Source organism: Sciurus carolinensis, chromosome 2, assembly GCF_902686445.1.
Source record: "Sciurus carolinensis chromosome 2, mSciCar1.2, whole genome shotgun sequence".
Lineage (NCBI taxonomy): Eukaryota > Metazoa > Chordata > Mammalia > Rodentia > Sciuridae > Sciurus > Sciurus carolinensis.
Window position 1 is genome coordinate 55,315,113 of NC_062214.1, and position 26,089 is coordinate 55,341,201.

General features: G+C 49.3%; 1 protein-coding gene across 1 annotated transcript; it reads left to right on the forward strand.

The window, feature by feature from the left end:
• The first annotated feature begins 1,520 nt into the window (after window positions 1–1,520).
• On the forward strand, window positions 1,521–25,235 carry Rhcg (Rh family C glycoprotein). The gene is made up of 11 exons (XM_047541215.1): window positions 1,521–1,707; window positions 10,369–10,555; window positions 12,471–12,621; window positions 16,513–16,660; window positions 17,350–17,516; window positions 19,422–19,559; window positions 19,745–19,881; window positions 20,387–20,508; window positions 20,713–20,786; window positions 23,543–23,713; window positions 24,969–25,235. The coding sequence occupies exons 1-10, from the start codon at window positions 1,521–1,523 to the stop codon at window positions 23,687–23,689; spliced, it is 1,458 nt and encodes a 485-aa protein (XP_047397171.1). The 3' UTR covers window positions 23,690–23,713; window positions 24,969–25,235.
• The last annotated feature ends 854 nt before the right edge of the window (window positions 25,236–26,089 follow it).

Sequence of the window (26,089 nt, forward strand, 5' to 3'; positions counted from 1 at the left end):
TAAATAAATAAAATAAAGGCCCATCAACTAAATATATATATTATTTATATTATATATACATATGATGTTGTAGGGGCTGGGGTTGTGGTTCAGTGGTAGAGTGCTTGCTAACATGTTGAGGCATTGGGTTCGATCCTTACCACCACATTAAAAATAAATAAATAAATAAAATAAAGTTATTTTAAAAACGATGTTGTAGAAAAACAGTATGGAAAGATGTTTACAAAATAATAAGTGACTAAAGCAGGACATGACAGTGTATGCCTGTAATCCCAGTGACTTGGGAGACTGAGGCAGGAGGATCACAAGTTGGAGGTCAGCTAGGGCAACTCAGTGAAATCCTATTCAAAATAAAAAATAAAAAGGGCTGGGCATGTATCCTAGTGGTAGAGTGCCCCTGTGTTCAATCCCTAGTACCACAAAAAGAAAAAAAATTAAGTGAATAAAATAGGCTATAAATCACTATTATAAAATAATGCATTCCTCCCCATCCCTTTCTAACAAGTTCTAGAAAAACAATATAGATCAAAATGTCAGCATTGCTTCTGGTGGTGGTTTTTTACTTTTTTCTTTGTGTACTTTTTTCTACATTTTCCAAAATTTCTACAAGAAACGTTAGAAGGTCAAAATTTATTTTGACAAAATAGAGTAGGCATAGATTTAACTTAAATTTATGGTTAATTCATGTGAAGATCATACATATTAACCAATCATAATTCCTGATCATAGATCAATGAACTTGCCAAAAAAAAAAAAAAAAACAACGCTTAAATCATTTTATATTTTTTCTTAGCACTTTTTAAAAAAAATTTTGGAGTCATTTAAGGTTTACAGAAAAGTTGCATGATGATACAGAGTTCTAGTACACACTTTACCCACTGCCCTGTCGTTAATATCTTACATAACGCAGGTTTATTTGTCCCAACTAAGAAAAGAACGCGGGTGCATCATTGTAAAATAAATTCCCAACTTTATTTGGATTTTACATCTCTCCATTAACATCCCTTTTCAATTCCAGGAGCCAATCCACACAGTGTCATATCACATGGAGTTGTCCTGTCCCCCAAGGTTTCTCTGGCCTATGACACTTCTTCAGACTTTCTTCATTTTTCATTCAAGTATCCTGTGTGCATTTTGTAATTTTAAAAAAGAAGGGCGAAAGAGGAGGATTCGTGTGTGGGAATTCCTTCATTCTGATCTCGGTGGGAGACCAAAGACCCCCGCCCCTTCTTTCTCTGTTCATTGGAACAAAAAGATTTTCCTACCAGGTGTAGGTAGGATCCACAGAAGTTGGGACGCCCTGATCCCTGCCCGCTGCCCTTTCTGGCCTTGCTCGAGTCACCGCCCCCAGCCCACCGCGGGGAACCTCGGGGGCCCGCTTGCCGGTTGGGCAGCGCGCGGGTGGCTCCGGGTCAGCTGTTCCGTGGCCCCCAGCGGCCGCCCCGCCCCTGCCGAGTCCTATAAGTTCGCCAGCCCGGAGCTTGCTAACCGCCCGCTGCTCGCCGGCCGCGCCCCGCAGCATGGAGCGGAACACCAACCTCCGCTGGCGGCTGCCGCTCACCTGCCTGCTCCTACAGGTGGCCATGATAGTTCTCTTCGGCGTGTTTGTGCGCTACGACCCCGAGGCCCATGCCCAGTGGTGGATGGAGAAGAAGCGCAGGAACTTCTCCAGCGACCTTGAGAACGAATTCTACTATCGCTACCCGAGTAAGTCCCACCCTCGGCAGGGCCCACCTGAGGCATCTCCAGGCGGTGCCCACCTGCCTGGGGGCCTGCCTGGCTGCACCTCCGCAGCCTGCCTGCCGCTCACTCTGAACAGCAGGTATGGACAGGACACCGACGGGGAGATGCTGCTCCACAGCACCCCACCCTGGGCCCCACCGCAGGCTCCCCACCAGAGCAGTTGCGGACCACTGAGGATCACCCTGGAGAAATGCTCAGATGTGTACATGCCCCTTTTCCCTGTCAAAAACTAGTAGGGAACACTCACCTAGAAAAAAAAAAAATTTTTTTTTTTTTTTTAATTTGACCACCCTCCCAGCCATAACCGGCTTCTAGCATCCCTATGTGAGAGCCCTGCTCCTTGTCCTCAAAAACCTGGAGTCTCATTGGGGTCATCAACCTGTGAGTGACGTGGCTCCCAAGTCTAGCTGTATCCTTTTATTCCAAGTACAGGGGTAGGTCCAATGTCAAGGGTCACAGGGTTGGCCTGTCAGTCTTGCTGGAACAGCAGGTGGGACCAGTGGTGGTGTTGGGACAAGAGATCATGATACCCATCTTTTTGGATTTGGAGAAGACCAATCAGCACCCCCTGATTTTTCCGGGTCCTTTGTGCTGTGGTTAAAAGAATGACCCTGGAATCACAGAACTTCTTTCTATCATCACTGTGCTTCTACCCAAGTGTGTGGTTTTAGACAAATGACAACTTTGATGAACTTCTTTCCTCCTCTATTGAATGGGGATGATAATATAGGACCTACCTCACAGGGGTGGGATGAGGCTGGTGCGAGACAACATGTAAATCTCTGGCACAGTGCTAGGTACGTAGGTAATTCTCACTTTGTAATGGAGCAATCTCTGGAATAGCAAACAGATATCCTAGCACCCTAGGCTGCTAGGAGGTAGAAGAACTGGCCCAAGGTCACTCTGGACAGCCCAGCCTCCAGCCTCCAAGCCCAGTACTCTTTCCATGCCCTAGTGCTTTCTGATTTTCTGCTACATGTACCAGAAGATATTGACAATCCTTCTAACTGTTGGTGCTCACGTGGTCTTGGAACTTAGTTTTAGAAGAGACTCTGAAGCTCATCTCCAACAACCACCTCTATCAACCAGTATTCCCGCCATGGCTTGTACACTCAGCAACAGAGGGGATTCTCTACCTCCAGATATAATGTTTCACATGGGTCCAAAAAACAACTGCTTACATTCAGAATGGCAGTCTAAGTGAAAAGAGATTACATTTGGGATGGCTCCAGGCTCAGTGGAATCCAACTGTATTAAGTAGCTGCCAAAAAGTTAGGACTATTATGGGCTACAGTCATAGATACATGGTGCCTGGAAGAAAGGAGTTGAATAAAAAAGGGTGTGCCCCCTGCTGACAAGACCACAGCTACTGGACTCCATTAAGAACTATGTTTTATTAATTAATTAATTCATTCATTCATTCATTTATGGTACTGTGGATTGAACCCAGGGGTGCTTTGCCTCTAAGCCACACTCTAAACTCCCAGTCCTTTTTTTTTTTTGAAACAAGGTCTCACTCAGTTACCCAGGATGGCCTGGAACTTGCAATTCTCCTGCCTTGGCCTCCCAAGTCACTGGGATTACAGCACCCAGCTAGAGCTGTGTTTTAAAATATATGTTGACAAGCGTGGACTTGGAACTGAGGCTCCAAATCCACTCTTCACATTGCCCACTTTTCCTCTCCTTGGTGGAGAATGACCAAGAAAACAGGGAGGCAGACAAGCTTGAAGCTTCCTTTGCCTGTTTCACTTGTCCCTCCAGCTCTTGCTTACCTCTTTGCCCCAGAACCAGCCCTCCAGGAAAGTCGGAGGGGCAAGGCTTTCTTTCCATGGGCTTTTTTTTTCTGGTGCTGGGGATTGCACACTTCGGCACTGTATGGAGCTACATCCCCAGGCCTCTCCCCCTTTTTCATTTATTCTGAGATAGGGTCTTGCTAAGTTGCTGAGGCTGGATTTGACCTTGTGATCCTCCTGTAATCACTGGGATTATAGGTGTGTGCCACTGCACCTGGCTCCCGTGGGCATTTGTAGGTCCTTGATGTGTCCAGGTAAGTGAAGGGCCTTAAGATCTGACCGTGAAGCTTCAGAAACTCACCTAGTCCTCACATCTCCCCAGCTCCTGTGCCCTTCCTTCCACACCCACCCACTCACTTTTTGTGCTCCACCTTCATTTAATTCATTCAATAAATGATTATCTCTATACTATATCATCTGAAGTGACTTCTGAGAGCAAAGCAGAAGTTGCTAGTTGTGACATGCCAGGACCCAGGCATAAATCATGACTGTCCCAGCAAATTAGGGCTTACAATCACTCTGAACAAACAAGTTCAATATCCTGAGTCTGTGACCCCAAAGGACTCCCAGACTTATTGGAAGCAAAGAGGTGAACTCCAACACCCTCAGGGGGACCAAGTGCTCTGGGCAGACAGGTCTGTGATAGTTTCTTGGGAAGTAGTTGACGGTGAAGAGGTTAGAGGCAGGGCAGCCAAGGGGGCCTCCAAAAGTGGGTGCTCCAAAGCAAGAGTAGGATTTGTGAAAGGGGTGGGGGAGGTTGCTAAGGGTAGAGACAGCCCCAGTCATGAAAGGAGTTCCTGGATTTCCCCTATGCATTGCAGGGGAGTACTTGGCCATCGGAACAGAAGGACATAGGAGAGGTATGTAGGGAGGGAACCTTGGCCTCAGGTTGCCTGTGCATGGGCAGGAAGTACTTCAGTGGCAGTCCTTCCAACTGCACATGCATTCTTTCCTTTAATTGGTGTGACCACACCATGAGGAACTGTTGGGACCTCTGTTTTACAGGTGAGGAAACTAAAGCCAAAGAGAAGTGTCTTGTAAAACCCATTCAGCAAGTGGCCCTGGAATCTGAGCCCACACTCCTGGACCACTCTCCCACCTCTAGTCTCACCCTTCCCTTCCCCCTGGCCCCACTCTTTTTAGGCCCCCAGGTCATGATGGTTATGGTCAGGAGCTAGAGGGCACAAGTCTTCCTGGCTCAGCTGGAACCCCAGGCCTCAGTTCTTGGGCAGCTTAGGTAAATCCCTGGGGTATGGGGTGAGGGCAGGTCCTTGTGAAACCTTTCCAGGCCATCAGCATCTGTATGGGCCTCATTCCTGAACAGGGAATTAGTGAGCCTGTTGGGTGTCTCCGGTTCCCAGCAGAGTCTGGCTCCAACTGGCTTGAACTAGGGCTCAGGAGGGCCTGAGGACCGCTTCCCAGGTATGAGCCCCTCAGCAAGAGACTGGCACAGAACTAGCTGGGGACCTGCACTTGCAGTGGCAATGGTGCAGTGTCCACTGCTGATCTTGAAGCTTCCTTGAGGGCCAGTGACCTCAGCTTGAGTGGCTGAGGGAAATGTCTGTCAGGAGGTTGACTCAAGGGGAACAAGCTTGGTGGGGGACTCTGAAGAAAAAAGGTTAACCTGTGTGCTCACCATGCGCCCTCTGGTGGCAGCTCTTGTGGCTGACGCCAGCAGTGCCATCTCCACCCATCAGAGATCTCCAGGTGCAGGAAGCAGTTTCTGGCAGGACAGGTGGGGGAGGGGGTTGATGGTCCACATTCACTGGCCCTCAGCCCAACACAAAACACTGGTCAATCTCGAAAGAGAAAAAGAAAAAATAACAATTCATATAATTGAGGAATCGCTAAAGAATCAGGTTGGTGCCAGGCCTTGGATTAGATCTCTCATTAAATGTGTGCCTAGGAACGTCTGGGCCAAGTGCTATTTGAACACTGTCACTATCTCCCAGTTTTGCCAACAGAAAAATTGGACCAAAGAGGTTATGTCCTTTGCTGAAATCATACACATCATTACTACTTAATTCATTTTAGGTAGCACCAAATCTTAAAAAACAGAAATGAATGACTGGTACATTTCAGTGCTATATCAGATCCAGGTTGGGAGTAAAAGACAAAGGGACATGCCTGAGGCACAGGAAGCTGGTATCTGTGCTGGGGAGAGGAAAGAAATAGGGATATCCCCATAGAGGGTCATTAAGAGGCAGGGAACCCTAGGGAGCAGGGACAGAGACAGAGAACTGGTGAGAGGTGGACAGGCAGAGAGGAAGGACTGGGAAGGTGAAGACCACTTGCTCCTGCACTGGGGCCACTGTGGGGAGGCTGAAGGCAAACCAGCACTGCAGGTGCCCATTCGATGCCCCTTAGCCTTGCCTGGGCCTACATGGCTCCTTTATGCCACCAGGCGGTCAGCACCCTCTCCTTGAAAGTCCCCATCTTCTGAGAAGGTGTCTTTTCCCAGGGTCCCTCCTCCTCCCTGCCAGCGCCTCTCCCTATCATGCCTGCTAGCTTCACAGCACAGTCCCTGCTCCACCTGTGTCTCTCCCTCTTTATTCCCATGTTTCAATTCCCAGTTGTTTGCAGTCCTGCCCCCCAGAGCCAGGCACTGTTTCTCCCTAGCTTCCCGGTACCCCCTTACCCCCTTCCTCATCCCCATTGGTCATCTCAGGTTCACCATGGTCAGCACACAGGACCCCGCACCTCCCTCCCACCATGGAACTTCTTCCCTCCTACCTCCCTGTATTTGTCAACAGCCCTGCCATGCTGCCACCTTCCATCCTGCCATTCAGCTCCCCTCCCTGCTTCTGGAATTGTCATTTGAATGCATCCCCTCCCTCTCCTTCACAGCTCTCTTCCAGTCTGTCACCCATCAGTTCTTCCCAGAATAACCATAATACCTTTTATGGTGCCTCACATACATTAGCTCAGCCTCCTCCACGGCAGCTGGAAATGTGATAAACCATGAAACACGATAATACATAAAATCAGCTGCACACATTGAGAAACCTAAGCCAAGGTGTGTTTATTCGTGTCAACTTGACACAGAAGCCAAACCTCAAGGGCAGTTCTGAGCATCATGCTGGGGAGTGGGTGGAGGCCCACGGCTCCCCTGCATCAGCCTGTACCCCTGCCCTTCATTTTTCCAGGCTCCCTATACATCCTCTAGGTGACTGCTAGCCAAGGGGTCTGTGGTCATCCATGGTGTGGGCCTCAGGGAAGCCTGGAGCGGGGACAGATGAGGACAGATAGGGCAGACGAGGTCAAGGTGGCTGCAGCACAAGCATTGCCCTCAGCTACCTTGGCCAGGCTGCAGTGGCCACCAGGACAGGTCAGCTCTGTGAGTGGGAGATATTGGACTGGAAAATTAATTCCCCAGGGGCTTCCTGACTCCTGCACTGCCAGGGGAGCTGGGTGCTCTGAGACAGAAGCCATTCAGTCGCTCATAGATGCTCATTGAGAGTCTCCCTGGGAGCACTCACAGGTGTTGGGAATACCACCACGAATAGGCACAACTGCACCTTCTTGGAGTTTCATAGTCTAGTGGGCTAGAAAAGCAAACCAACCTATAATTTCAAGCTTGCTAAGAACTATGAAAGAGAAGAGGCTGCCTTGAGGGAGAGAACCTGCTTGAAACTGGGTGATCAGGAAGGCCTCTCTGACAAGGGGGCATTCTGCTGTGACCTGTAGGAAGAGAAGTTTGTTAGCCATTTTGAGGGAACAGCAATCCCAGGTGAATGGACCACCACAGGGGAAGACCCTGGAGTGGGACTGAGGACCAGAGGGAACCAGTGTGGAGGGCCCTGGCACAGGAGGGAGGGAGGCATGGGGACAGTGGGGAGGAAGAGGCAGGTGGCCTGGCAGGCTCCTGAAGTTCCCTTTTCTTTTTAAACTTTTTAGCTGGAAATGATTTCAAATTTACAAAAGTTGCTAAAACAGAAGTAGTACAAAGAAATAGTACACTATATGGTTTTTTGTTTTTGATACTGGGGATTAAACTCATGGGTGCTCTACTGAGCCACAACCCAAATCCTTTTTATTTTCTATTTTGGAATGGGGTCTCACTAAGTTGCTGAGGCTGGCCTGAATTTTCAATCCTCCTGCCTCAATACCAGTGATCCAAGTTGCTGGGATTACAGGTGAGCACTGCTCATCCAGTTACTATGGTTTTTTTTTGTTGTTGTTGTTTGGTTGGTTGGTTGGTTTTTTCTTTTTCTTTTTTTTTTTTTTTAAGATGGACACAATACCTTTATTTTGTTTATTTAGGGTTTTTTTTATGTGTTGCTGGGGATCAAACCCAGTGCCTCACACATGCTAGGCAAATGCTTTACTACTGAGCCACAATCCCAGCCCTACTATGAATTCTTTAACTCAGATTCAGCTGTTTGTTCCTTTTCTCTCTCTTCACCTAGACACACAAGCTCATATGCACACACACTCACACACATGCTCACAATACTTCCCTCTACCCAAACCATTTGAGGCTCAGTTACATGCATTATAATCCACTACCCTTAAATACTCTATATATTTGCTAATTGTGGGCATTCTCTTCCATAGCCACAGTACTCATCTTCACAAATTCATATTGATGCACTATCTTAATTCACTGTTTATATCTGATTTTCTTAGTTGACCAATAATGATGTTTATAGCTCTCCCCTGCGCCCTCTCTACACAAATACAGGATCCAGTGTATAGAGTTAGTTATTGTATTTAGTTAGCATGTCTTTTTTTTTTTTTTTCTTTTTTTTGGTACCAAAGGTTGAACCCAGGAGCACTTAATCACTGAACCCAGTCCCCCCTTTTTAATTTTTATTTATTTTTATTTTGAGATAGGGTCTCACTAAGTTGCTTAGAGTCTCACTAAGCTGCTGAGGCTGACTTTGAACTTGAAATCCTCCTGCCTCAGCCTCCCAAGTTGCTGGGATTATGGGCATGCACCACCCTGCCCAGCTTTGACACATCTTTTAATCTGAAGCTTTTTAAAGGCCCTTTCTTTGTCTTTTATGACATTGATTTTTTTACATGTTTGTCTTTTTTATTTATTTGTTCTTTTTAGTTATCCATCTTGATATTATTATACAAGCATGGAATATATCTTGTTCTAGTTAGGATACCATTCTTATGAATGTACATGATAGTGGACACTGATATTTTTCAAGAATAGTCTTGCTCCTTTTAACAACATGTTCTTCATTTTGTGTTTGTCTGATATTTTCTTTTGATGAGATTGGGGTATGCCATCCCACCTAGCTGGGATACTAAAACAGGTGATATGAGGCAATATGTATTTCCAGGGTTTCACATCTGGAGGCACACAATGTCCATCTGTCCTTCATTAGTCATGTTAATTTTGATCACCCAGTGAAGCTGTAGTCTAATTTCTCCACCTGTGTAGTTACTGTGGTTGTTTTCCTCCCTCCCTTGAAGCCAATTAGCAGTCTATAGGAGAGAATCTTTAAGAATGGGCAAATGTCCTGCTCCTCATCAAAATTTCTCCTGCATTTAGCATCCACAGAACAAATCTTTACTGTGAAAATGATTTTCCAACTCTGGCACTCTCCCCATGTTTTACAGTGAAGTCCATGCATTCTGTTGTAAGCAAGAGACCCTTGCTACCACTTTTATTTGTTTACCATTTATTATCAGTATGGACTTATGAATTTCTATTCTTAAATAGCTTTAATTCATTAAGGCACATAATTATTTTGGTGCTCGAATTGTTCCAGATTTGGTTGGTGGGAACTCTTCAATCTAGCCCCTGTGTCCTATGACACCTGCAGTTCCTTTTAGTGTCTTATACTGCTGTACTTCTTTGCTTCTCAAAGCTCTTGGCCTTCTGTCATCTTCTTGGAGACTAAAAGTAATATCAGCACTGGGAGGATGGTTAAGATCACTTTAACTTCTCTTCAGTGTTATCGTTGAGAGCATGGAGGCTCCAAGAGGGGAAGTGGCTTTCCAAGCTGACATTGTGAATTGGCAGAATTGGGTCAGAACTCAGAACTAGGCCATGCCTGAGTAACAATAATAGCTGTCCATGTTGATCACCTATTACAGAATAGACATGGCTCTGCACTTAACGTAGACATGTGCATTTAATGCCTGCAGCATCCATGAAACCAGCGTTACAGAAGGTGCTGAACCCCAAGTGTGTTTAGTAAATTCCCCAGAATCATTCACCCAGGAGATGCAGGATCTACAGTCCATATTCAAGTCTCAGTGATGTAGGGAAGTTTACTTGCTGGAGGTGGTGGTGGTGGGACAGGGAATGTGCCCAGTTACGTGCAATAATGCGCTTGGCCAGTCAAGGCACCATCTGGCCCAATGAGCATTAATCCCCCAGAGTAAAGAAATACGTTTGTGGTGGAGAGGGTGAGACATAATGATCCCAGATGGTCTGCACTCCAGACCTCAGACCCTGGGTATAACTCATGGTCTGGCCCTAAATTCAAATGCCCAGCTGCCCACCTCCATCCTGGGCCAGCAAAGCCATGGGGGTTGGAGGGTGGAACCAGGAAACTGTTATCTCCCAAGGGGAGCTCTAGGGCATCTCTTGACCTTATAACCCAGTGGTCTAAGCTAGGGTCCCATCTCAGATCCCCACAGACCAGTCTCTTCCTAAGACGCAAATGACAAGTTGGGGGTGGTGACAGTTCTGCCAGCAGATGAGTCTCCTTAAAATGCCCAGCTCAGGATCTGAATGCTCGTGTGGAGGGAACGGGGCTTGGAGGGTTAAACAAGGAGATCCATGGAGGATTGTCCTGGGCCAGACTCAAGGCTATGGCGGGCCTTAACTAGGCAGCAAAGATTCCCCACTGCGGTCTCCCTGCAGGCTTCCAGGACGTGCACACGATGGTCTTCGTAGGCTTCGGTTTCCTCATGACCTTCCTGCAGCGCTACGGGTTCAGTGCAGTGGGCTTCAACTTTCTGCTGGCGGCCTTCGGCATCCAGTGGGCACTGCTCATGCAGGGCTGGTTCCACCACTTTGAAGACGGCTACATTCTCTTGGGCATTGAAAAGTGAGACCCAGGGGCGGGCATGTGGGGCTGGAATAGGGGTGGGGGCGGCACGTAAGGCAGGGTATGGGGGTTGGGGGCGACTGGGCGGGGTAGTGGGTGTGGGGCCCTGCAGATAAGGAGGGGCAGGATCTGGGGGTCTCCGTGTGCTGACGGCAGGGTAGAGTGGGGTCGGAGGCTTGGGCTATAAGGGCCTCCTCCAGATCAAGTGGGGCCTGGACAGACAGACACACGCTCGCAGGCACATGCATGCACTGTGCTTCAGTGACTCTCCAGGGTGGAGTTCCAATGGCAATCAGGTGCTGAGGGATGGTCCCTCCCCCTATGACAGAGACTGTAGGGACAAGAGGCCCAGGCCCTCAACTCTGGAACACCAAAATTATCAAGCCCTGGGCCTGAGAGAGCCGCAGCCCATGGCACCCAGGTGGGACAGCCGGATGCCTAAGTCAGCCTTAGAATGTCCCTTGTTGAACAAGAAAATGAAGAGCAAATTGAGGTTTCTCTGCCTGCAGTGCCCTTACTCCCTCCCCAAGGGAGCAGGCATTAGAAAGAGCTGTGAGACAGGCAGGGTTGTAGAGGGTTAGGACTTGAAACTTTCCTGCTTCAACCTCCAAGGCCCTGTCCTCAACTTGCCTAATCTCTATTCTTCTCAATGACCTTTCTCTGATAACCCTTCTGTTTGATGAATACCACCCGACCCTCCCCACCAGGTCACAGCCATCTCTGTTCTGAAGTGACCTCCTCCAAGCCTCCACCTACCTACAACACCAAACAGGTTATAAAAATAAATTTTGCCCAACACCAACTTGCCAAAAATCAGTGGGCAAAGCAGTTCTCTCACTGAATGGTCAGATTCCCTCATCAAACTCTTTCCCATGGTGCCCTATGAAACATACAGCAATTTAGGCCACGTAGGGCAGAATCAAGAGCCTTTGGGAAAGAGTTAGGTGGTGTATCTTATAATCTCAGTGACTCAGGAGTCTGATGCAGGAGGATCACAAGTTCAAGGCCAGCATGGGTAGTTTTAACAAGACCCTATTGCTCAGGGTGCTGAGAACCAGCTACATCAAGGGTCTGCTTTGGAATCCAGAACATCTTTGCTGCTGTCAGGGAACTAGGAGGCCCAAGTCAGGCAAAATGGGTGCATGGATGGAACCAGGGTCTCCTGTGGCCATACAGTGCCCGCCTGGCTGTCCACCTCTCCATCAGTCCTCTACTGGGCTGGCTGGGCTTGGAGGGCCCAGACTTGAGAGAGCCTGTGTACCTGCCTCTTTGCCTCCATTTTCTCTGGGCATCTTCCTGCCAGTCCCATCAAGACCCCTCCTTCCTTCAGGAAGGCCAGTCAGTGTGTGTGTGTATGTGTCTGTCTGTCTGTCTGTCTCTCTTTCTCTCTCCCCCACCCTACTGGACACTGATCCTTTCTTGCAGGTAAGGTGAAGGGAAGGCACCAGTAGCTCAAACCCCAGCAAGGCCCTGATAGTCAATGGAACAGGTATGCACAGAGTGAGGCTGAAGGTCTAGAGCAGAGGCCACGTTGGATGGAGTAATCAGGGAAAGAGGAGGCAGTGAGAGGACATTCTGGAAGGATAGGTGGAAGATAAAGGCAGAGCAGGGCCCCAGATAGGGCCCCATTCAATAGCAGCAGCCAGACCACTTGGGTGCCCTGAACACAAACTGTTTGCAAAGAGCCTGGGCTACAAGGGCAAGGTGTGGCATCTCATGGGTGCCATTTCTGCTTCTGGTACTTTGCATGTGCATCCTGAAATGTTACGTTCCCATTATAACAAATGGGGAAACTGAGGCTCAAGTTAAGCCACAAACCCAAATCCACAGATGACCCAAGTCCAAACTCAGGCACAGGATTTGGAGAGTTGCTTGGTGCTGTCACCCCACCCCCTCCTGGCCTGTCTCCCCACAGCCTCATCAACGCTGACTTCTGCGTGGCCTCTGTCTGTGTGGCCTTTGGGGCAGTTCTGGGTAAAGTCAGCCCAGTCCAGCTGCTCATCATGACCTTCTTCCAAGTGACCCTCTTCACAGTGAATGAGTTCATTCTCCTCAACCTGCTAGAGGTGAGCAGGGATCAGACTGGGGACAGGGGTGGAGGGGACATTGGTGGGGATACAGAAAGAGAGGGCTGGGGACACATACCAACTTGGCAAGTCACTTAACCTCCTGAACTTCAGTTTCCTCCTCTCTAAAGTAGGAGTAATGGCATGTCCTGGGCAGACATGATAGTCTACCTAGCACATCAGCCCAGCACCTGGGCACAGCAGGTGTTTTCCAAACATTGGGGTTTTCCTTTCCTTTCTCTTCCGTCATCTGGAAGTAATGGGGTGTTCCTACTTATACTTCTGCACATACTCACTACATCCCCAATTGCTCTGCCAAGAAAAGGACCCCGTGTTGAGGGGACAAATCTGTCTGTAAGGATCCCAGGGGAGTGTCCATATACATGTGCATAGGTTATGTCCTTACAATCAAGTATTATACAACTTGCCATTCACAAGGATTATGGAAAGAATGCTGCCCTCTAGGATTGGCGAGTGCCATGGCCCAGATAAGAGGCACTTTGGACCTCTGACTCTCAGACACCTACTTGGTGCCTTTTGGTGAAAGAGGGTCCCTGCTCCACTCACCCCATCAGGCCAATCTTCACCAGCAGCCAGAATGGCCTGTTAATGCATTTAGGACCATTCCCCTAATAGTGGTAGTGGTTTTGAACTTCACTTTGAATGAAATCTAACTTGTTCTAAAATCCTATATGTTCTGACCCCAACCCTTCTCTCCAAGCCTCTGGTCCACTCTCTCCCTGCCTTCTGTGCTTTGGCTCTGGCCGTCTGCCTGCTCCTCAGGCACACCAGGCTTGGTGCCTCCCTAGGTCTTTGTACTTGCTGTTCCCTTGGCCTAGAAGAGCATCCTTAGTCCTTCTCATTAGGAGGTCATGTTGAAGAGGCCTCTTCAGAGAGGTCCTGTCAGACTCCCCTACACAATGTGGCTCCCCCTCGTCCGATCCCAGGCACTGTCCTGCATGTTGCCTGGTCTGTTTTCTTCATGGCACTTCACCCTATCTGACAAGGAGACCTGATCTGTCTGGGCCACCTCTAATCCAGCCCCTAGCCAGTGCCAGTAGGTGCTTGACAAGTATTTGTCCAGTGAATGGACTCTGGAGTCTGCAGGCCTGTCTGCAGGCAGCGAGGGGACTCCAGTGGCTTAATCTGGCTGATAGGGAAGTTTGGAAGGACAACAGGGGTGCGGGAGGAGCATGGATCATGAAGACCTCTGGAGACTGTGCCAAGGAGTCCTGAGGGTAGTGGGGGAGCTATGGAGGGTTCTAAGCAGGGGAATGGCGCAGGCAGACCCATGTAAGGGAAATGTCACTTTGACTGTGGTGACAAGAACAGGGGAAGGAGGGAGCTCAGTTAAGAGGCTGTCCTGTTCACTCTGGTAAAAAGATAATGACACTGGGACTGGGTTAGTCTGCTGAAAAGAAAGTGAATGGTTCAAGAGAAGTAAAGGAGGAGAATAAATGGGACTAGGGGACAGACTGAGGGCCAGTGTCTGAGATCTGAAGGACTGAGAAGATAGTATTTGGGGGCTTAATGAAGAGGCAGGGAAAGCTCCTTGACACTGAAAAACCTTTTCCCAATCTGCTGCAGAAGTTCTTTTAGGGCATGACCATTTTTCAGCCTCTCATTGAGACAACTTTAAATACAATAATCATTGCCAACATGTAAGGAGCGAGTGTCCTTTGCTGGACTCTGCTCTGAATGTTTGACATGAGTTAACTCCCCAAATTCCCATCCTGAAGACTATAGTTATTACCCTCACTTCACAGGTGAGAACACTGAGTCTCAAAGAGGCTAAGGGGCTTGTCCAAGGACACACAGCTAGTAAAGTTACCCACAGAGTTGGGAGTCAAGAAACCCAGCCCTGTCAGCAACAAGTTGTGTGACCTTGGATGACACACCTCTCTATCTGGGTTTCCCATCTGTCTTAGAGTATTTTATGCTGCTATCACAAAATATTAGAGACTAAGTAATTTATAAGGAATAGAAATGTATTTCTCAGAATTCTGGAGGCAGGGAAATCTGAGGTTGAGGGGCCAGTACCCTGTGAGAACCTTCTTGCTTTGTAAGAGTATTGCCGAATCCAGGTCAGGAGGCTCATCCCTTAGAAAAACCAAAGACCAAGAGGTGAATGTTTGGGAGAAAGAAATGCTTTATTCATTGGCCAAAGGATGCAGAAGAGGAAGCTTTGTTCACAAATCGGCTTCTCCACTTCAGAGGGTGCAGGGGTTACAGATATAAGACAGGAATAATGAGGTAGGGAGGGGCAGGGAAGGAGAGGAAGAGGGAGGAAGAGGGGGGGCTAATAAAGCAGAGGAATATTCATGTCTTTTCTGGGAGTAGGTGGAGATCTTCTAGAAACTCAGGTGCCACCTCTTTTCCCCCTTTCATGGTCTGGTGTTTCTGGTCATGGTGGTCAGTAGGTGTCTATGACCTTGAAAGGGGAGCAGAGAGTTTAGGCAAGTCTAGGTCAAGTTAACTCTGTATTGTAGTTCAGGATATGACATTACTCAAATGATCCCCCTGTCTGCATGCTGTGCCGAGCAGAGTCTGACCCAAAGGTTAAGGCAGCAGAGGAGACAGACACAACATGAAGCAGAGCTGCCATGCCTTCTCCTCCCATTCCAGTCACCCATGGGGCATCTGAGGCCCAAGTGAAGAGTCAGTGTTTTCAGCAAAAGTGGCCTTCAAGTCCCTGAAATGTAACCTAAGCAACTGTTATCACCATAACCCACATGCCAGAGGTGTTATCTACAGCAATGGTAGTGGGAGACTAATAATGTGTTGCCTCAGTTGTGTGACCTCCAAAATTAGTGACTTTTACATCAACTAAGAGCAAACAAAGCTAGAGTGTTTATTTAGATTTTTTCTCAGTAGCAACTACAGAGCAGAGGGCAGAAAGGCAAGAAAGGATGAGAACAAGAGAGAAAGAGAGGACAAACTTACTTTTATAATGAACCTGCTCTGGAGCTAAGGAGCCCACACCTCAATAACAACAGTAATCCACTCCTGAGGGCAGAGCCCTTGTGACCTAATCACCTCTTAAAGGTCCCCTCTGCACTGGGGATGAAGTTTCCAACGCATGACCTTTGGGGACACTTTCCAACCAGCTTGAGGGGAGGAGTGAATCTGGTCTGTTCCTTTGAGCCTGGTTCTGAGTGGGGAGCAAGAGGAGGCTGAAGAGAGGGGAGGGGCCCTCAGGGGCACCTATGGAGTGCCAGACCCTTGCCAGGTGTCATTCATAAGTTGTCTAGTTTAATTCTGGCAACAGTCCTGCTAAGCCACTATGATCTCCCCTACTTTGCACATGAGGAACTTGAGAGGAAGTCAAGCCAGAAGTGCAGAGTGGTGTAGGGCAGGAAGGGATGGACAAGGAGGGGACAATTCTGCCTGTGCAGACTTTGGGGGCCTGAGGGGCAGGTGGTGGGAGGTTGGCCTGGTGATTGGAGAGCAAGGACCATGACAGGATGTGGGAGTGGGTAATGGTGATCTGGGTGGGGAGGTGTTAGAGCAGTTGTATAAAATGAAACAAAATCTGGAGACCCAGAGAGAAGGGGAGAAGTCCCAGGAAGCCAGTGGGTGACAAACTAGGGTTGCCCTGGATTCTAACTCTCTTTCTACCAACTATGTGACTGAGTGAATCCCTCTCGTGTGTGGGTTTCCACATTTGGGATAATCCCATTTGTTAGGTGAGGATATTGCTGGCATTTGCCAACAGGCTTAGGGGGTTCAGGGGTTTCCGCTGCCCCTTTCCCAGCTGATTGATCTGTGGGGACCTCAGGCTCTGCCCTGCAGCCTGAGGAGTCAAGAGACAGCTGAAAGTGTGTTGGGGGTGGACTGCTGAGGAGAGAGGACGAGAAGGTGCCAGACCCTGACAGGTGCCTTGCACTCCAGGTGAAGGATGCGGGGGGCTCCATGACCATCCACACCTTTGGTGCCTACTTTGGGCTCACAGTGACCTGGATCCTCTACCGACGCAACCTAGAGCAGAGCAAGCAGAAGCAGAGTTCTGTGTACCACTCGGACCTCTTTTCCATGATTGGTGAGAGCTGCCGGGATGGCTGAGGGCCAACGTGATGGGTGAGGGCTGTGACGATCGCACCTGATCCCCACTGTGGTCTCCGGGGAAAGGCAGAGGGAGGTTGCCTGCAGATGATTCTAGGACCCCAGGAGTCTGTCTCTCTTCCCCGTGGTGCTGAAAGAAGTTGGTCACTCATCCTATTATTTTTCCCTAGAATGCCCCAAGGCAGATGTAATGGTAACCAGGAACTGGTCACTCCATCCCTGGGCTAGGGCAAGGTGTGCATTCTTACCTCCTATGTACATTCATTCCAGAGAACACATGTGACCCAGGCACATGGTATCTTAGAATCCCCGCCCCACAGGAGCCCCTCACAGTGCAGTGTGAGACAGCAGAGCCACCACATAAGCTCCCTGTGGTGGAGAGAAGATCCTCCCTCATGGTGCTGTGGGAGTGGGATGGGGGGCACTTGGCCAAGTTAGTGGGGTTGGGGTAGACTTCCTAGTGAGTGTGGGAGGCTGAGTGGGAGTGGCAGGTGAGTAAGGCAGATAGGGCCTTCCAGGAAGAGTCCTTGGCTTGAGCAAAGCTATAGAGGTGGGGAATAGCTGGGCCATATGGTCACTTGGCATTTCTAGCATTGAAGGGCAGGTTCTCTGCTGGAGCTCGAACGCCTACTCTGTTGGGCCACTGGCCCTGTCTGGCTCACCCAGGCACCCTCTTCCTGTGGATATACTGGCCCAGCTTCAACTCAGCCATATCCTACCATGGGGATGCACAGCACCGAGCTGCCCTCAACACCTACTGCTCCTTGGCAGCCAGTGTTCTCGCCTCAGTGGCAGTGTCCAGTGCCCTGGACAAGAAGGGCAAGCTGGACATGGTGAGCAGCGGGGCCCTCGGTGGTGGGGAGGGACAGCTCTGCCTGCCTGTGCCTAGTGGGCACTGATCGCCATGACCTGCCAGCACCTCCAGAGGCAGGTAGCATCTCGATGAGCACTTCATCTCACAGATGAAGAAACTGAGGGTCAGGACGAAGCGGGTTTATGGCAAAAGCCAGGACTGGATTCTTGAGGTTCTGCTTGGGGGCTGCTCAGGACAAACTGGTTCCTTCTGCTCCTCGTTCTCCTCCCTGCCGTCTGGTGTGCCAGCAGCCATCATGGGCTGATCACTGCATCGGGTCTTCCTGCACGTTGCTGGGGCCAAGTCCCCGCTGGCAAGTTTCTGCTCCTCCAGATACCAAATCTCAGGCCTCTTCAGCCCCATCCCGCACACTCAAGGAGCATTCATTACCTCGTTTGCTTTACTGAGGAAGTTTAGCGGGCAGATATAGTGTCGCACAGTGTCCTTTCTATCACACCACTTGTTTGGGTTTTATTTTGTTTTGTTGCGGTACTGGGGATTGAGCCCAGGTGTGCTCTACCACTGAGCTACATCCCCAGCCCTCTCTCTATTTTTTGTTTGCTTGTTTGTTTTTGTTTTATTTTGAGACAGGATCTTGCTAAGTTGCTCAGGCTGGCCTCAAACTTGCGATCCTCCTGCCTCAGCCTCCTGAGTAGCTGGGATTACAGGTGTGTGATGCTGTGCCCAGCATACATCATTGGGTTTTGTTGTTTTTTTGTTTTGTTTTGATTTTGTGGTGCTGGGGATGGAGCCCAAGGCCTTGCACATGCTAGGCAAGTGCTCTAGCACTGAGTCACAGCCACAGCCCTCATATCACACCACTGGGACCGCTATTTTGGGGTGGGAGGGACAAACCTCATGAGTGTTGACTGATTTTTCTATAAAAATGTAAGTGGACATGCCAACTCCCCAACACGTTCTGTGCTTTTGCTTTCTTTCTTTCTTTCTTTCTTTCTTTTTTTTTTTTCTCTTGGTTTTGAACTCAGAGGCACTCAGCCACTGGGCCACATCCACAGCCCTATTTTGTATTTTATTTAGAAACAGGGTCTCCTTGAGTTGCTCAGGGACTCGCTTAGTTGCCGAGGCTGGCTTTGAACTCACGATCCTCCTGCCTCAACTTCCTGAGGTGCTGGAGATACAGGTGTGTGCCACTGTGCCCGGTTTCATTCTGCACTTCTTTTAAATTTTTTAAATTTATTTTTGTGTGGTGCTGAGGATCTAAACCAGTGCCTCACACGTGCTAGGCAAGCGCTCTACCACTGAGCCCCAACCCCAGGCCTGTTCTGCACTTCTTGACATGTCTGTTGAGGCACTGTCAGGAGGACCTGTTATAAGGTCCCTGCCACAGTCCCCAGATGCACTGGACACAGAGGTGACCCTTGGGCACCACAGGGAACACATCTGTCTGCACTCAAAGCTATGCACAGGGAGGGATGGAGAATAGACTAAAGAAATAGACTCATCTTTCTGCCTCTTGTGGCTCTGTGCTCTTTCAGAAGTCACTCAACCTGCCTGCACCTCAGCTTCTTCACCTGCATACCCGTCTCCCAGGCTTGCTGTGGAGATGGAATGAACCAGTCCCCACAGCTGGCAGTGCCACACCCTCAACATCAGCTGGTGGGGTGGGGACATGTAGGTCCCACAGGCACCTGATGTGTTCACTGGCATGTCCAGCAGCAAACAGGACAGAGGACGCCGAGGCCTGCTGGGTTGGGTGGGTGGCATGCTTGCAGAGCACAGAAAAGGCTGCTGTTCTGAGCCCGAACTTGCTGACGTAGACTCTGGGCCATCCCTGACTGGGTGTTACCCTCACCCAACGTGGAAACGCACATCAATGCTCCAGGGAGAGGACTGAGCTTCTCTCTGCTCTGCCCGCCTTGCCCAGGTGCACATCCAGAACGCCACGCTCGCGGGAGGGGTGGGCGTGGGCACTGCAGCGGAGATGATGCTCATGCCCTATGGCTCCCTCATCGTCGGTTTCATCTGCGGCATCTTCTCCACCCTGGGTTTCGTGTACATAATGGTGAGGGCCCCAGGCAGGGGCTGGGGCTGAAAAATGCTGGGTCTGTTTTCCTGTCAGTAGGGGGAGGCCCGGGGAGGCGGGCGAGGATTGGAGAATCCCTGTGTATTTGAGGGCCATCAGAATTCTGGCCTTCCCACGCCCCTGCTGCAGCTTCCTTGCTGAGTTCCACCCACCTCCTCTCTCAGCCATTCCTGGAGTCCCGGCTGCGGATCCAGGACACCTGTGGCATTCACAACCTGCACGGCATCCCTGGCATCATAGGTGGCATCGTGGGTGCCGTGACAGCAGTCTATGCCAAGCCTGATATATATGGAGATTCAGGGTAAATGCTGCGGAGGTGCTGGGAGGTGGGGCTCCCTCCTTCCTCCTTCATCCCTCCTCCCTGCTGGCATTCTGGGATCTAATACTGTGTCTTTCCCCTTCCTTCCCTACTGTGCACGGTTGTGCTGTGGGTCTCTCCCCAACCACATTCCCTCCATAAGAGTCCCAGAGAGGCCAGGTGCAGTGGCACACACCTGTAATCCCAGTGCCTCAGGAGGCTGAGGCGGAAGATTGAGAGTTCAAAGTCAGCCTCAGCAACTTAGTGAGGCCCTGAGCAAGTCAGTGACACTCTGTCTCTAAATAAAATACAAAAAAGGGCTGGGGATGTGGTTCAGTGGTTAAGTACCCCTGGGTCCAATTCCCAGTACAGTGCCCCCATTTTGTAGATGGGAAGGCTGAGGCACAGGGTTTGTCAAGACTTGGTATCCATGCAAGTTGAGGGGTGGCAGCAAGTGGTTAATTGACCTCTCTGTAGGACCCTGACCTGCCCTCTCTCTCCACCCCAGGGTAGTCCATTCCTTTGACTTTCAAGGTTTCAAGAACTGGCCCACAAAAACACAGGGCGAGTTCCAGGCGTATGGCCTCCTGCTGACCTTGGCCATGGCCTTTGGGGGCGGCATCATCGTGGGTAAGTGAAAGCAGCTGAGCCAGAGAAGATGGGGTCCCCGTGGGGCTCCCTGAGTGGGGCACCCAAGAGCATGTCACAGGGGTGAGCAGGAGCTCCTAGGAATCCCTCATCTATGCCCTGCTGGCTGTGGGTCCCAGCTGAGGGCAAGGGCTGGGGTGGGTGGAAAGTGTTTCTTGACCCCCTTTGACCTCCAACTTTCTTTAGGGCTCATTTTGAGATTACCATTCTGGGGACAAGCAGCTGATGACAGCTGCTTTGAGGATGCCATCTACTGGGAGGTGAGTCCTATAGACTTGTCCCCCTGCAGGGTGCTGGGCAGCTGTACCCACTGCCGCCCTGCATCCTCTGGGCGGGGCACACATCTGTGTCATCCTGCCTCTCTATCTGGGAGACCACCTCTCTTGTGGGTTGAAGACTCTTCTTTCCCCTCCCTTCTGAACCCCAGGCTTTGGAGGGGTCATGTGTATGTGTTCTCTTTCTGCACTCCCTGAAGGGTCACAGAAGCACCTATAGTCAGACCTGTGGCTCGACTATCCCCAGGTAGCCGTATTCTGGCAGTGGCTACCCCCATCTGTAGCCGCAGTACCAGGAACTTGTTAGAAATGCAAATTCTCACATCCCACCCAGACCTCCTGAATCCAAAAGCAGCACTCTGCTTTAACAAGCCCCCCAGGTGATTCTGACTGGAAAATCACATCTCAGGGCTGGAGATGTAAGCTCAGCAGCAGAGTCCTTGCCTAGCATGTACAAGACTTTGGGTTCCATCCTCGGCACTTGGGGAGGGGGAACCACAGCTGAGAACCACTGCATTAGACTAGTGGTTTTTCAAAGCATTCCAGTGTCTGGCCTTAGCCCAGAGACTTAGGTTTAATTGGTCTGGGGTAGGGCCTGGATATTAGAATGTTTTTAAAGCTTGCCGGGTGATTCTAATGTCCGGCCTGGATTAAGAATCAAAGTGCAGTGCCTAATTTCATTCTCTATTGGAACCATCTGGAGACCTTGTAAAACTGCAGTTTCCCCAGGTAAAAATGCACCTGCCCAGGGAGTCTAATTCAGCAAAACCAGGACTGCATGTGAATAAGCCTGCAAGTGACACTGGTACAGAGACTCAATTCTGCAACATTCCAGTATTTCAGCACACAGAAGCATGTCAATACGTTGTTTTAAAGCTGTAAATCGTGAAACATAGTTTAAAGAAATTCAGTTTCTTTAAAAACATGCCATACTGTGAGCTTTTTGTGGCTTCAAGTAGGGCTCTCTCCCCTCCAATTGTTATTGTCGAGGCTCACCTGTTTTAAATGGTGGAGGATGACAGAGGACCCCTCTTGTCTCCTGCATGTCCCTATGACAAGGGTGAGGACCAGCCTGTGTCTCTGCACCCTGCAAGAAGGGACATCACTGCCTTTCGTTTGGTTCTGTGTTTTTTAAAACCATACTAGAAGTTTTCAGGGTAATTTTAACTAATATCCACTATAATCCATATATAATTTATATAATTTAAACAATTCATATAATTTTGTATATATAACTAATAAGTCTTTTGAATTAACTCTTAAATTTGTTTTTTAAATTATAAAATAACTAGGAAATTCACTTTAAAAAAAATCTGGAGCCAGGTGTGGTGGCGCACACCTGTAATCTCAGCAACTCGGGAGACTGAGGAAGGAGGGCTGCAAGTTTGAGGCCAGCCTCAGCAACTTAGCAAGACCTTGTATCAAAATAAAATAAAAAATAAAGAGGGCTGGGGATGTGACTCAGTAGTAAAGCCCCAGTAGGTATTTTTTTGGTATATATCTTTTCCTTTTATTCTCTTTTTCTCTCTGTGTAATTTTTCTTTCTTTTTTTAATATTTTGTTCTTTTTAGTTTTGGGTGGACACAATACCTTTATTTTATTTTTATGTGGTGCTGAGGATTGAACCCAGGGCCTCATGCATGCTGGGCAAGCACAGTGCCACTGAGCCACAACCCCAGCCCTCTCTGTGTAATTTTTCTTAAGATCATATTATCCACTCAATTTTACCAGGGATTGAACTCAGGGGCACTCCACCACTGAGCCACATCCCCAGCCCTATTTTGTACTTTATTTAGAGACAGGGTCTCACTGAGTTGCTTAGTGCCTCACCTTTGCTGAGGCTGGCTTTGAACTCACAATCCTTCTGCCTCAGCTTCCCAAGCCGCTGGGATTCAATTTTATATTCTGCTTTGTCCCTTTACCTCTCCAGCATAAGAGTTCTGTTGAATTACATTTTTCCTACACTTTCCTTTTTCTCAGCACAGATATTTTCATTCTGTCTTTAAAGTCAGAACAAAAACTATTCAAGATGCCACACTTAAAAACCACAAGTTTGTACGCAAATAAAATAAACCAGAAATGTTATCCAAATTCCATACATATTGTTTTAATCTTTAGGATTTATCCCAAATTCACAACTTCTCTCAGTTATATACCTTTGATCCAACAATCCTTGGTTGGGAGTAATAAAATCTCATAGAAGCAAAAGCCACCAGACAATTCCTCAGGTCCCGGGGTGGTTTACCTGGGAGGGGAAGTGGCTTCCCAGAGGATGGGGGTGAGACCACAGAGAGGTGGTCTTTTGGAGGACAAGGATCTGCCCCACCCCTGCTACAACTCCCAGACCCCCCTCCCTCTCCTTTGCGCCTTTGCCATTCCCTCTTTGGCCCTGTTGGAAGCTGCCTGACTCCTCATCTTTCAAAAATGAATTCAGCACAACCTCTCAGAATCCCTCCAGGATGGGTAATGACTGCAGTGTCCACTGCAGTCCACTACATCTCTTACATCGCTGTGTGTTTCACTTGAGGACCTCGCCATTGTTTTGTGGTGCATGGACCTTGTCTCCACGGAGCTTAACTTGAAGTAGGGACAGGTTACAAAGCGGCGTGCAATTTTCAAAATTACCACAAGGTGGCGCTCGCTACCCACCATTTGCGCTCCTGGCTCATCCAGTTTGTTGAGCTCTATCAGGGACACTTGCCCTGCGAGGGGTCCTTCTGAGTTGTCTCTTTTCTCCACAGATGCATGAAGAGAAGAGCACTGTCTATGTCCCTGAGGACCCAACCCTCAAGCCCCCAGCACCCTCAGTGCCCTCGTCACCCTCTGTACCCTTGGCACACTCGGTACCCATGACGCCCTTGGTACCTTCAGCATCCTTGGTACCCTAAGCTCCCAAGACAGGGGAGAAGCAGGTGAGCATGAATCCTGCTTGTCATAGAAGATGCTGGACTAGCTTTTTGCAGGGGGGCTCAAAATTTAAAAATAAAAAGGGCAGGGATGTAGCTTAGTAGTAGAGTACCCCTGAGTTCAATCCACAGTACTGGAAGAGAGAGGGAGGGAGGAAGGATGTGAACTTTCACCCCTCCTGCCTGAGGTGGGGTGGGCAGGCTGCACTGGGAGAATACATGGAAGAAACCCTGGGGCACATCTCATTTTGTGACTGCACTTTCTAGACACATCACTTTTTTAAAACAATTTTTTTGGGTTTTAATTTTTTTTTAGTTGTCAGTGGATTTTTATCTTACTTATTTATATGTGGTGCTGAGTATCGAACCCAGGGCCTCATACATGCCAGGCAAGCACTCTACCACTGAGCCACAACTCCAGCCCACCACATCACTTTAACCAAGCCTCAATTTCCTCCTCTATATAAGTGAAGGTGAAGCTGGGTAGGGGTATTGTGCATACCTGTAATCCCAGTGACTCAGGAGGATGAGGCAGGAGGATCACAAGGTGGAGGCCAGCCTCGGAAACTTAATGAGACCCTGTTCCAAAATTAAAAAAAAAAAAAAATGGAGCTGATAGGTCTGGTTCTATTCAGTTGGTCAACTCCAGGCAAGATTCTTCCTCACTCCTTTCTTCTTTTCATCTATTGATGTTTCCTTATCTCCTCTGTGAGATATAGCAGCCCTGACCCAGGGCTCACCCATCTAACCATCCAGAGAATTCCATGAGGCAGGCTAATTACTTTCTTCTTTTTAATAGAAAAAGGAGACTCAGAAAGTTTCAGGATCTTCAAGGCCACATGACTGGCCAGTAGAAGAACTGGGATTTTTCCTGGTCATTGTTATTATTCTTATAGGTATTTGACCTCCTTGGAGATCAGAGCTTAGAAATAGCCAGGTCTGGAGTAAAAGGCTGAGTGACATGGAAGGAGAGGATGCCATGGTTCTAGGCACAAGTTCACCTTGCAGCAGAGTGTGGCTACTCTTGAGGCTGAGGCAGGAGGATCTCTTGAGTCCACAAGTTTGAGGTCAACCTGGGCAACACAGCAAAACCCTGTCTAAAACCAAAATAAAACCAAGAAATCTACCTTAGAAACAAGAAAAGTGAAGCTGTGACCCATTGCTTCTTGTGTCTATCATGTGCAGAAAAGAAAATGTGCCAAGAGGCTACAGCAGGACTGGCAGTGACCATGACCAGTTGTTCTTGGCTCTCTCCCTGCAGGCTCCACAGACTGTCGGGGGGACTCTGGAAGGAGCTGGTGCGACCTAGCTGGGGATTCAAGAGCAAGTCAGCAGCATCCTGCATGCTGCCCTGGCCCCAGGACCTCTCCTCCCACCCCTCCCTTCATCCCAGGGGCCGTGCCTGAGAAAGGAGAAGGAGGAGCTGCAGACCAAGTGGGCTTTCAAGCCAAGGTCCAGCAGAAGAAGGTCTGCCCCTGCCTGGGGTCTTGGTGGCCATTTCCTGAGAAAAGCAGGCCCAAAGTGGACCTGAGCCCTCACAGAAGGGCATTTAGCTGCCAGATAGGGCTCTTCCACCCCTTATCTGCCCCTCAACCAGTACCTCCAGGCTCCCTTGGTCCCTTGCATTTCTGTGCCATGTAGGTGGTAGCCTCAACGAATAAATACTGTTGATGTCCTTTGTAGAATACGTGTGGATACTCCAGTGGGGCCAGTGTGAGGGAGCAATGGACCCCAGAGAACAGGCCTCCTGCCCAACCTGGCCCTCATCCACCAGTCCACCCATACTACCAAAGAATCCAGCTGAAAAAACACACAGACCTCAGCTCTGGGATGGGGTCTTTCCTCAAGGGCTCTGCTTCCCTCATCTCAGCTACTGAGAAAGACCTCAGCCCTGCTATGCCTTCCATGGCCCTGCTCTGGGCACTCCAGCAGGATCGGGGAATAGGGAGAGAGGGCTCTTTGGGGACATCTCCCCTTCCCTATCCCTTCCCTCCTTCCTCTCTGCCAAGCCAGTCCTGTACAGTAAGGAAGGTTTCAGGCCCACCAGCATCCAGTGCAGAGTAACACCACGGTTCCTGTCCTCAGTAGGGTCATGGTCTAGTGGGGGACAGACCTGTCAAGAGTGTCCACTAACAGTGGCATTCCCAAGATGGGCCACCTGAGCAGGGTTCTGGAGGCTGAAGAGGAGTTTATCAGAAAGATGGTAAAGGGAATCAATATGGTGAGGTTGGGGATGGCTAGCAGAGAGGTGAAGCTCAAGTGCGCTGGCTGGAGAAGAGGCAGAATCCAGAGAGCAAAGGCTCCTGGGAAGAAGGGGTGAGAAAGAGGGAGGGGACGGTCTCGCCTGCCTCCAACTCCGCCCTCCCCGCCCCCCTCGCAACA